This window comes from Vicugna pacos, chromosome 26, assembly GCF_048564905.1.
Source record: "Vicugna pacos chromosome 26, VicPac4, whole genome shotgun sequence".
NCBI lineage: Eukaryota > Metazoa > Chordata > Mammalia > Artiodactyla > Camelidae > Vicugna > Vicugna pacos.
Genome location: NC_133012.1, coordinates 10,749,607 through 10,761,964, shown reverse-complemented (window position 1 = coordinate 10,761,964; position 12,358 = coordinate 10,749,607). Strand labels below are relative to the sequence as shown.

Here is a 12,358-nt window from a genome sequence, read left to right as displayed (position 1 = left end):
GAACGTGATTTCAACTTGAACTTGAATTTCTGGTGGATGTGTTTCTAGGTACCCAGAAGAACTGGTCAAAGATTCTTCTTTCTATTATAATCTTCAAAACACAACGGGGGTTCCTATCACAATTTCCCACAAAAACTATCATCCCTGCCCACCCGCCACTGGAAGCCCCAACCCCAGCACCTCAGCTTGGGGTACAGGAGACATTTCTCTTCCATGTAGTAGGCGAAGGGGATGATCAAGTCTTAACACGAGAAAACACAAGTGAACGAGGTAAGACTACAGAAACGACACACATCACAATTTAGCAAGATGATTCATTTCTCCATATCTCAATTTTCTCATTTCTGAAATGAGTTTAGACAAGATACTGACATATCAGGCCAGTTCACAACGTACAGAAGACCACGGGCTTAGCTAGAAACCACTAGTAACACACAAGCAGCACTAAGGCATCTCACCTTCAAACCCGTGACAGAGGCCTTGATGTCTGACTCCCTGCAAAACCAGATGAAGTGTATGAGATGTTCAAAATGCATCTGCAGACCTAACCAACAAAACAGGTTATACCAAGACACATCATAATTAAACTATCAAATGTCAAAGATGAACAATTCTGAAGGCAGCAAAATAAATAAATTACACACAAAGGAGCCCCGGAAAACTCCAGCGGATTTCTCAACAGAAACGTTTCAGGCCCTAAGAGAATGGGATGATACATTTCAAATATTTTAAGAAAAAAACTGTCAATCAAGAATTGTACACTTAGTAAAGCTGTCTTTCAGAAATGGAGGAGAAACAGACTTTCCCAAACAAACAAAAGCTGAGGAAGTTCATCACCACTAGACCTGCCTTACAAGAAATGGTAAAGGAAAAAAATGCTAAAGGGATTCTTTGAGTCAAAGAAAAGGACACTAACATCATAAAAGCGTAAGAAGGTAGAAAACTCACAGAGAATGGTAAATACAGTCAAAGCTAGATTCTGTAATATGGTAATTAATGGTGGTGCATAATTTACTTACAACTCTAGTTTAAAACTTAGAAAACAGTAAAAAAAATAACTATAATAATCCATTTTAGTTATACAAGATTAAAAATACATAAACTGTAACATCAATAACCAAAAATGTGATGGGAAGGAAAAGCAAAAGTATAAAGTTTAGGAATTCTACTGAATTTAAGTTGTTTTTAGTTTAAAATAATGTTATAATTTTAAGATATTTTATGTAAGCCTCATGGTAACCACAAGGGACAACCTGTAGTAATCACACAAAAGAACCTGATGAACTCAAAGCATACTGACACCAAAAGACATCAAAACACACACAAAAAGAAAGCTGGATATGAAACAGGAAACAAAGGATGTACAAAACAACCAGAAAACAATTAACAAGATGGAAAAAGTTAAGTCCTCACCTATCAATAATTATCTTAAACATAAATGGATTAAGTTCTCCAATCAAAATACAAAGAACTGCTGAATCAATTAAAAAACCAAGATTTGATGATATGCTTCCTACCAGAAACTCACTCTAGCCTTAAAAACACATAAAATGAGAGGGAAGGAATAGGAAAAAGTATGTTAAGAAAGTGGTAATCAAAAGAAAAGGAGGCACACCTACACTTACGTAAGACAAAACAGACTTTCAACTAAGAATGGTCAAAAGAGACAAGGTTATTACGATAAAAAAGTCAATCAATCAAGAAGATGTAATAATTATAAATATTTATGCACCCAACATCAGCGTGCCCAAATAATGAAGAAAAAACTAACAGAGCTAAAAGGAGAAATAAACAGCACTAAACTAACAGTCAGGGACTTCAATATCCCACTCTCTACAATGGACAGACCATCCAGACAGAGATCAGTAAGGAAGCAGAGGGTCTGAACAACACTACAGATCAAACGGACCCAGCAGACACACAGCCAACTCCTGAATTGTGCAGGTACACTTACATGTGGATTTTTTTCAAATAAATACATATTAGAGCCCTACACAATCTGTGCTTGGTTGAATCCACAGATGCAGAACCAGATACCAGGGCCAACTATAAAGTTAGATGCAAAATTTTGACTGTATGTGGGTTCGGCCCCCCAAACCCCATGTCCTTCAAGGGCCAACTGCACAGAACACTTCACACAACAGCAGAACAGGCATCTGCACACATCGAACATACTCTAGGAGAGACCATACATTAGGCCACAGAAAATGTCTTAGCAAATTCAAAAAGACTGAAATCATACCAAGTATCCTCTCTAACCAAAGTGGTATGAAGCCAGAAATCAATAAAAAGAGGAAAACTGGAAAATTCACAGACACATGGAAATTAAACAGTGCTCTCCTGAACAACCAATGGATCAAAGATGAAATTTAAGGAGAAACTTCAAAGTATCTTGAAACAAACTAAAATGGAAGCACAACATAACCAAAACTTACGGGATGCAGCAAAAGCAGTTCTAAGAAGGATATTCACGGCAATAAACACCTACATTAATAAACAAGCAAGATTTTAAGTAAGCAATCTAACTCTACACCTTAAGGAACTAGAAAAATTTCAAGAATAAACTGAGCCCAAAGTTAACAGAAGGAAGGAAACAACAAAGATTACAGCAGAAATAAACAGAACAGAAAACAGAAAAGACTGTAACCGACCTAAGAGATTGTTTCTTGAAAAGATAAACCAAATGGATAAACCTCTAGCTACACTAACCAAGGAAAAGAGAGCATCCAAATCAATAAAACTGAATGAAAAGGGAGACACTACAAGGGACACACAAAGAATCATAAGCGGCTACTACGAACAATTACACACCAACAAACCAGACAACCTAAAAGAAATGGAAACATTCTTGGAGACAACCTACCAATACCAAATTAGGAAGAAATAGAAAATCTAAAAAGACTACTTACCAGTAAGGAAACTGAGTGAGTAACCAAAAATCTTTCAAGGAAGAAAAGCCCAGGCCCAGATGGCTTCATAGGTGAACTTCACCAAACATTTACAGAATTGATGCCGATCCTTCTCAAACTTCCAAAAAACTCGAAGAGGAGGAAACATTCCCAAACTCATTTTATAAGGCTAGTATTACCCTAAGCATTCACTGATGGGTGAATGGATACACACATATACATACATATATACACACAACGGAATCTTATTTGACCATAAAAAAGGAGGAAATCCTGCCATTCGTGACAACATGGATGGACCCTGAGGGTATTATGCTAAGTGAGTAAGTCATGCAGAGAAAGACAAATATATGATCTCACTTGTATCTGGAATCTTAAAAAAAAAAATGCTCACAGAAAAAGATTAGATTTGTGGGCCAGGGTGAGGGGAAATTGGATAAAGGTGGTCAAAAGTTATAAACTTACAGTTATAAGTAAGAACTAGGGATATAATGTACAACACGATGACTACCGTTAGCACTGCTGTATGATACGTGTGAGAGTTGTGAAAGGAAATCCTAAGAGTTCTCATCACAAAGAAAAAACTTTTTTTGGTATCCATATGAGATGACTGACGTAGACTAAACAAACTGTGGTAATCACTTCATGATAAATGTAAGTCAGATCACTATGTTGTACGTACTAAACTTACACAGTGCTGTATGTCAATTATTATCTCAATAAAATCAGAGGAGGGGGATGGATGATACGTATAGACCACATAAGGCAGGCATACTTGGAGATAAGCTAGCTGCAGATTTTTTTTTTAAACAGGAAAACTAGTTTATGCCATAAGAAATTAAAGCTCTTCCTTAGTAGTAAAAATCCTCTACAAAGCAAGACAGGTTGAGTTTCCCATTTTCTAAATTATCCTGGGGAGCCTTAGTTTTACATCTTCTTGTCTCATATTTTGGGGCTTGGATGTTAAGAAAGAATGAGGTGACACTGAAATAAGATGGCACTGAAAATGGATGAAAAGCATACAGAAAGGATAAAAACTAAAACAGAAAAAAGGCTCCTTACATACAAAGGACTTACAGCTTTGGGTTATCAACACACCTTTTTTGAGAACACTGAACTTTGTTTTATATGAGGGCTGTAACAATCAACCCAAAGGGCCACCCAGACCATAAAACACACAGGTAAGGAAAATGTTCAGTTTACCAAAGAACACTGGAATGACCACTGATCTCCCCCAAAAGTCACCACTACTTAAGAACCCACATGTTTGAGAATGGCTCTCCTGAGCTTGGCCAGTGATGGGGAGACAGGAGGAGTCTCCACCAGAATAACCCCAGGGCCAAGCCCCACCAGAGCTGGGACAGTCGTGCTGATGTTCAGGTTGGCAAGTGGAATCCATCCATCCTTGCTGGAGACGGCATGAGACCACAACTTGGGAAATCCAAGACAGTAAATCCAAGATTCATCCTTTTAAAAGAAAGCACTGAAAGTCACATGTAGTGTATCTTTGTCGCCTCACTTGCTAATCTGGGTTCCAGTTGTGAAATCCACACACTCATAACACAGCACAGACCAGTCTTCACCGACATTCCCAACGTGTACCCTGCGGAGGTCAGATCAGAGCTGCCGCCCGCCATTGCCAAGAATGGAAAAGAAGTGACCTGAGTTCACTGACATCTTAGAGCTCCGTCGACAATGATTTTATTATAAATACATTCTTTTGGAATAAACAAATATTGCATTCAAGACTATCAGCAAATTTGTTCTAAAGTAATAAAAGAGGAAAAATGGGACTGGGAACCACTTAGAAGTAGAGATAAATAGCAAAGACACCTGCATGCCATGCTAAGCGCCTTCCCCCAAGAATTAACAGGGGGTTAACAAGGAACATCACATTTCTCATTAGCCCATTAATTAAAATAAGCTTCGAGTTTGGTAATTTTCACTTGTTCTGTAAACTGAACTGCTCCCTCCTTGGTCCCAAGAAGCGGAACAGGAAGACAGTCAGTCTTCAGATCCCAGCATCAAGAAAGATCTTGACTTTGTAACTCTTTGCTCTTGGACCAAACTGTTCACTACTTGCCAGGAGCGATGTCAGAGTAGTCCTTCAGCACCCCAGCCAAGTGCTCATTGTGAGTCTTAAACCGTCGCTTCTTCTGTGAGGCAGGCTTTTTCCTTCTCTGAATAGGGGCCTATAGGAAAAGGTAAAAACAGAAACAGCAGCCACTCAGAGCGGTAATGTGGGGGGATTTACGCAAGATGCCTCAGAAACCAGCAGCAGCGAGATGCAGGGTTTGTGATCTTTTTTCTGTTCGGCAGCCCAGCCTCACACACACCAGGACACTCCCCAACTGCGGACAAGAACCAGTGTTTCCCGTTACGATGAAGCGCACACCTCCACCTGGAATAAACGCACTGGCACAAAAACTTACCATGACTATTCTAGGCACTAAGTGGATTAAAAGAAAGGCAGTAAAGCTCTTTTGTTTTTCATCTCAAGTTTAAAAATATATCCATCATTACCAACTAAAAAAAAAAAAAAAAGACCTGAAGAAAATACAGCAAAATACAGAGGTATGACAAAATTGGGACACAGATGGACATAGAAAGATTTGTTAAGTATTCTTTTCCTTACTGCATACTTGAAATATTAACATCACATGATTAAAAAATCAACAAACTAAACAATGATAGGAAACCATAAAGTACTGCAATCACACTAATTCATGGAGATCACTGGCAATAAGTTTTCCCTTTTTAGGAGTCCTAAAAATTACTTAACAACACACAGTCACAAAGCAGACAAGCTGCAAGGCACGCTGGTGGACAAGAGGAGGCAGCAGCGAGAGCCCAGGGTGCTAGTGAAGCATCCCTCATCCTGGCTCCAGCCCTGGACTAGAGAGCGGATTCGCTGGTACGAGGCAATTCACAAGTCTTCATTCGATTACAAATCTCTCCTCTGTGCAAGATTTGGGGCTATAAAGATTCCACCTGGTTCCTAAAGGATCTGAAAGTCAAGGACAATTCAATGTGATGAGGGCTGAGGCAAAGCCAGGCACCAAGACCACAGGGCACATGGAGCAAGTGGGAGTGGGGAATGATTAAGACCATAAAGGCCACGTCTGATGGAGCAGACATGGGCACCAGAAAAAGTTCACATGGCTGGAGCCTAAGAACAGGCACTGCCTGGACAGGGGCTAGGGGTGACGGGAGAGGCTCTCACATATCTGGAGCAGCACCAGAGGGCAGAGAGATCCGCTGGCCCTCAATAAACCAGACATGCTCTGGATTGCATCTGACCAAGGTCATGGAATTAGGGCACTGGAAAAAAACTGGGAGGGAAAACTACCTACCTGCTCTTCAGAGAGCTTCAGAGGAAGCAGGCAACAGTTCAAAGCGAGGACTACATTTTTTCTAAAGATTACATACCACTTTCTTTGGTCCAGATTCCTGCATGGAAGAAATACCCTGTCGCTTCAGATATTCTTCAATTTTCTCCTCATCTATTGAATCCACGGTGACACTCCTCCACAGTTTCTGAAACTCTGTGCCAACAAGACAGTACAATAGGCGTTCACAAGCTACAGCATCTCAGTGATGGACATCAGGCTTCAGTATTATCTCTTCCGGTCTAAATTAGCACATCTGAGATTTCATTATAAAAACAGAGGAAGACAAGAACATTCAAATGCTGGACACTGAGTAGCAGAAGGGCCTGGGAACACAAACTGCATCATTACAGACCAGATCAGCACTACTCTATTTTTAGAGTCTATAAATGAAGGGCCATGCGACTGAGGCCTCGCTGCTTTCCTGGGAAAAAAGGCAGTTGACACTCTTCTTTTATTGCAAAAATCAGTTCTCTCCAATGAAATAGTTCAAATTCCTGCTCATCTCCCGTAAGCTCAGTATACCCCACTTCCTCCCCTGTGGGTGAAAACAACACATAAGGAGATGAGGAACTAAAGCTTTATATGGGAGTGTGGAATTAGAACAGTTTATTTCCACAAGAGCCTTTTGAAATCAAAAAAATCAGGATGGGTAACTAAGAGATCATAAAAGTCAGAGGAGGGAAGCTGAGACAGTAATGCTGTCTGCATAACAAAGGGAAAAGGCTTTCCAGCCAGCCTACATTTTGTTCTCACAGACCCCTGGCCCCTCTGCTACATCACTATTTTTGCAACCAAAAGAGATCACAATTGGGACACGTCCAGAATGAAACTCATCTGCATCTTAAATTTTGTCCCGAAAGACAGATTCAAATAAGCAGGTTTTACTTCATTATTAACATCTACTTTCCAACACAAAAAAATTTCTTCTGATGGCAAATCGTAAGACCTATATACTCTGGATGACAAAAAAGGGGAAAGGTCCCTGAGTGCTCTGAGGCTGTCGGCCGGGCCTCCTGCTCACACAGGCCTCCCACGAAAGCCCCCTTCCCACACAGGGTCCCAGAGGACTAGTCAAGGCAGCGCCCCCTGTCGGCTCGGTCCGTTCACAAGCTGTAAGTAGAGCAGGCACACAGTACTGTGCTGGACCCGACTGCTCTCTTCACTTTTCTTCTTTCCTCCTTTCTAGTTTCAGTACATACTACATGAAGCAAATGATGCCCTAACAGCTGGGACTCTGGTGATACTTAGGAAACCTGTTGTCTGCGACACGCTGAAAAGCTTTTTGTTGATGGTGACCAACTGCAAAAAATGACATCTACTACAAAGAATTCAATCAGGGCACAAATCTCCAACATCTCTAAATTTTTTAAGTTACAGACACAGTAGAGGCCTCCTTCTCCTATGTGCCCCCTGAACTATCACCTGCATACATTATAGACATTAGTCAACAGGTGACAATTATTTGCATGAGTTTCTCGGCCTCTTGAATGGCTGTAAGTTCCCTGAGCAGGGAATTCTATTTTCCTAAGTTTCCTACTACAGTGGAACTGAACCTAGTACATCCTCACCAATTTGACCACTGAACGTATGAAATGCTATAGTCTGGGCACCACAGAGTATTTGTTTTCTTTTCACATTTTTAAAACTTTTTGGGGGGTATATATGGCTCAGTGGTAAATCAGATGCTTAGCATGGAGAAGGTGCCGGGTTCAATCCCCAGTACCTCCATTTAAAAAAAACAAAATTTTTTTATTTTAAAATAATTTTACATTATCAGAAAAGTTGCAAAATTAGTACAAAGAATTCCTGCATACCCTTTACCCAGCTTCTCCTCATGTTAACACCATATATAATCTTAGTAAGATTCCTGAAACTGATTTACATTGATACAACCTATTAACAAGTCCACACACCTTATTCCATTCCAACTTCACCACTATTAGCACCAACGTCCTCATCCTGGTCCAGGGTCCCACTCTGGATTCCGCACTGGATCTCCTTGCTCCAGTCTCTAAGTGTGCCCAGTCCCGCCTTGTCTCCCAGGGCCATGGCACTTTTGAAGAGTTTTGGTCAGTTATTTTAAACAAGGGCCCCAAGGGGTTATCTGACATGTCCTCGTGATTAAATTGAGGTTCTGGATTCTGGGAAAGAATATCACCGAAATGACACCGTGTTTCTCGGTGCCCAACATCAAGGGTACATGCCGGTCCTATGTCTTATTACTGGGGCTGTTAAGCTAATCATTGGTTAAGTTGGAGTCTGTCAGATTTCTCCACCATTAAGCTATTCTTTTCCTTTTATAATTACTAAGCACCCTGTAGGGAGATCTACTGAGATTATGCAAATATCCTGTTTCTCAGCATACTTCAGGTCACTAATTTTAGCACCCACTGATGGCTCTTGCCTACAGCAATTTTATTAATTGTGGGTTTGCCTAATGGCATATTATTCCCATCATTCCTTTCATAAGTATGCGTCAGAACTGTAAGGAAGACTGTTCTTGCTCCAATTTATCTATTCAATTGTTTGTTTAATTTACTATGGCCTCATGGATACTTATTTTATTTCATGAATTATAATCCATTACAATCATTATTTTGCTGTTCAAATATCCTGGCTTTGGTCATTAAGTCCCTTCAAATTGTTCCTGTGTCTTTTTGACGTGCTTCTCCTTTTTGTTGCCTGTTTTTGGGTTTTTTGAGCACACTCTTAACTTCTGGTCCAAAACATGTTCCAAGCTCATCTTGCATTTCCCCAAACTTGGAATCGACCATTTTGCCAAGGAGTCCTGACTCATTTTATTGGAGAATGGTATTTAGAAACTGAGACCTAATCATTCTGTCTTCTTTTTCCATGAAAATAACTTTTTTTTTGAAAATAATAAATGATTAGGGTACATAAAATTTAAAGACAGATAATTTGTTAAGAGAGAGTATCTCCAAGTATCATGAAAGTTCGGCATGCTCTAAATTATAATGGTAGATAAAACAGGAATTGTTTTAAAAATCTGCTGTCTTTTAACAAAAGAAAACAGGCTAGAATTTTAAAACTCAGATTTGACCCTTTCAACTGAAGAGAATTCCATCCCACTTGAGCTAAGAATGAAACCTGTAACAGAAAGTATGCCAGAGAAGGAAAGAAAATAAGCAAACTCATCGATAAGGCTTTGCTTAAATTCCCAAGTAACCCGTTCACATTTGGCTGCACCCAGAGCCTTCCTGTGAAATGCAAGGTCAGCAGAACAGCATGGACCGTGGAGCCAGCTGGCCTGACTGTGAGCCCGGGGCCTCAGTTTCTAACTGTGTAACCACGGGGCAAGTCACTTAACCTCCCTGCCTCAGTATCCTGATCTGTAAAATAGGGATGATGATAATTAAGCTGTCTCACAGAGCTGTGGGGATTGAATGCGTTAAAATACATAAAGCACCGAGCATAATGCTTACAAAAGAAAAAGCACTAGCCCTCCCTGCCAGTCACCATCATCTTCCGACATCTATCATCTCCCTTCTGAGCCCTAAAGCCGTAAAGGAAAGCAGTATAAAACACCTAAGAAAAGGATTAGCTAAGATAGAGTGATCTCATTTACATAAAATAGAAAAAAAACGAAATCCTAAAAATTTCTCACACACAGAAAAAGTACACACGTTAAATGCACTGGAAAAATCTGAAAAAAATACACACCAATGCATATCCCCAAAGAGAAAAAATAAGGTTTGCTTCGAGAGTTTCCATTTTGCCCTATATAATTCTTGACAGGAAATTTTGTATCAGAGGTGTCTGATATTACTAGCATAATTTTTAAATACATACATGACAACCTGAGAATAAGAAGGATCATACTTACTAGCAATTAAAACACGTACTGCTTTTTCTTACATCCACATTAGACCACGGTGTTCTAAGAACATTAGAGTCAAGGCACACCTCTGCCATTAAAGAAAAGGTAAACTCTCAAACAGCACACACACATCTTTCTGCGTTTTCCTTTACTTGTTATTAGGATACCTTCTCTTTCCTTCACAAGTGTTACCCATTTTGCACCTCCAGAAATACGAACATTTCTCAATTCACCTCATCCCCTTAAGTAGTAATCCGAAATTTTAGATACTACCCAAATAATGCCTCTTGTGTGATAAGACAGAAAAATAGCTCCCCAAAGGCTTACCCCTCAGAACCTACGATTATATTACCTTGTACGGCAAAAGGGACTTTGAAGATGTGATTAAAAATCTTGAGATGAGGAGATTATCCTGGACTACCCCGATGGGCCCAGTGTAATCACAGGGTCCTTATCAGGGAAAGAGAGAGGCAGGAGAGCCAGAGCCAGAGAAGATGTGATGAAAGACGCAGGCTGCACAGTGATGCAAGGCCATGAGCCAGAAATGCAGGCAGCCTCTAGAAGTTGGAAAAGGCAAGAAAACGAATTCTCCCTGAGAGCCTCCAGAAGGAATGCAGACCTAAGACCCATTTTAGACTTCTAGCCTCCAGAACAGAAAGTAAGTTAGTAACTTTGTGTTGTTTTAAGCCACTAAGTTTGTGGTAATTTGTTACAGCAGCAATAGGAAACTAATATCCATGGCTTCAGACTTTTCGTCTTTAAAAAGTATAATTTAAGCAGGTAAGATTAGACAGACACCTGACATTTCATTCTCAGCATTCCAACAAATATTTGTTGAGGATTCTGTCACCAGAACAGTGGTACACACTGGACACCTAGAAAGAACAGGGATGGTTTGCCCAAATCAGTGCAGCAGTGCAACTGGGCAGAAGCCAGGAGACTGTGGCTGGGAAGGAGGAAAACAATTGGGTGCTATTTGCTGTGCTCAGTGATCCTGCTAAGATGTGACCCCGAGCAATGGCACTTTTTACTCAAGGTAAAGTGACACCAGTACAAAGGGTAAGGAAGAGAAACACTGGGGTAACTCTCTGAAAACTGCTTTGCAACAGAAGACACACTATCCTCAACAGGAAATATACTTCTGAGTAATTACCTTTTAAAGTTTTCATTTTATTGTATTAAGATATAATTTAGAAGTAAAATTTGTACATTTTAGTGTACAGTTCCTAAGGTTTTAACAAATGCATCATCATGTGAACACAATCACAATACAGAACAATACCATGATGGTAAAAACCACGCCTCTGCTGCTTCACAGTCAGCCCCTCCCTCACCAGCAGCCCCTGCAACTACTGATCTATTAATCTATTCCTACAGTTTCGTTTCCCAGAGTATCATAAACATGTACTATAAATAACACAATATATAGCCTTTTGAATCTTGCTTCAATAAGTGTGACACATCTGTTCCTTTTTATTGGGAAGTCATACTCCATTGGAAGGATGTACCACACTTGGGGGCAATGAAGGGACAGTTAAAAGATATCTGAGTTGTTTCCAGTTTTTGGAAATAATGAGTAAAGCCAACGTGCACCTGGATTTTGAATGAACTTGGGTAAAAACCTAAGAGTGGGATGGCTGGTCATCCAGTCATACGTATTACAATATAGTAATAAATATTTAACTTTCCAAAGAATGACACTGGACCCACACCTCACACTGTATGGAAAGATTAATTCAAAACGATCAAAGACTTAAATGCAAGAGCTAAAATGGCGACTCCTCAAAGAAAAAACAGGAGTATATCTTTGTGTTGTTGCATTAGGGAATGGTTTCTTAGACATGACACCAAAAGCACAAGCAACAGAAGGCAAAATAAATTGTACTTCATCAAAATTAAAAGCTTTTGCATCTCAAAGGACACTAACAATAAAGTGAAAAGAACTCACAGAATGGATGAAAATATTCACAAAGCATAAATCTTTTAAGAGACTTGTATCCAGAATAAAGAAATCTTTAAAAAATTATGTAATTAAAAAAACACAATTTTTAAAATGGCAAAGAACTTAGACATTTCTCAAAATATAAAAATGGCCATTAAAACATGAAAAGATGCTACGATGCTCATCATTAGAGAAATGCAAGTCAAAACCACAATAAGATAACCATTTCATACCCAGTAGGACAGCTTAAATAAGCGCTGGCTAGCAAGGATGTGCA

General features: G+C 39.7%; 1 protein-coding gene across 2 annotated transcripts in view; it reads right to left on the bottom strand.

Moving 5' to 3' along the window:
* Nucleotides 1–4,587: 4,587 nt before the first annotated feature.
* Nucleotides 4,588–12,358, bottom strand: part of GTF2E2 (general transcription factor IIE subunit 2) — a 59,915-nt gene continuing 52,144 nt past the window's right edge. Inside the window, exons 7-8 of one of the 2 annotated variants that reach the window (XM_031691483.2) lie at nt 6,339–6,454; nt 4,588–5,101 (exon numbers count right to left, since the gene is read on the bottom strand). In XM_031691483.2, the coding sequence (XP_031547343.1) occupies nt 4,985–5,101; nt 6,339–6,454 (233 nt within the window). In that variant the 3' untranslated portion in view covers nt 4,588–4,984. The remainder of the gene's footprint in view (nt 5,102–6,338; nt 6,455–12,358) is intronic. The other variant, XM_072950330.1, reaches the window with a different exon arrangement.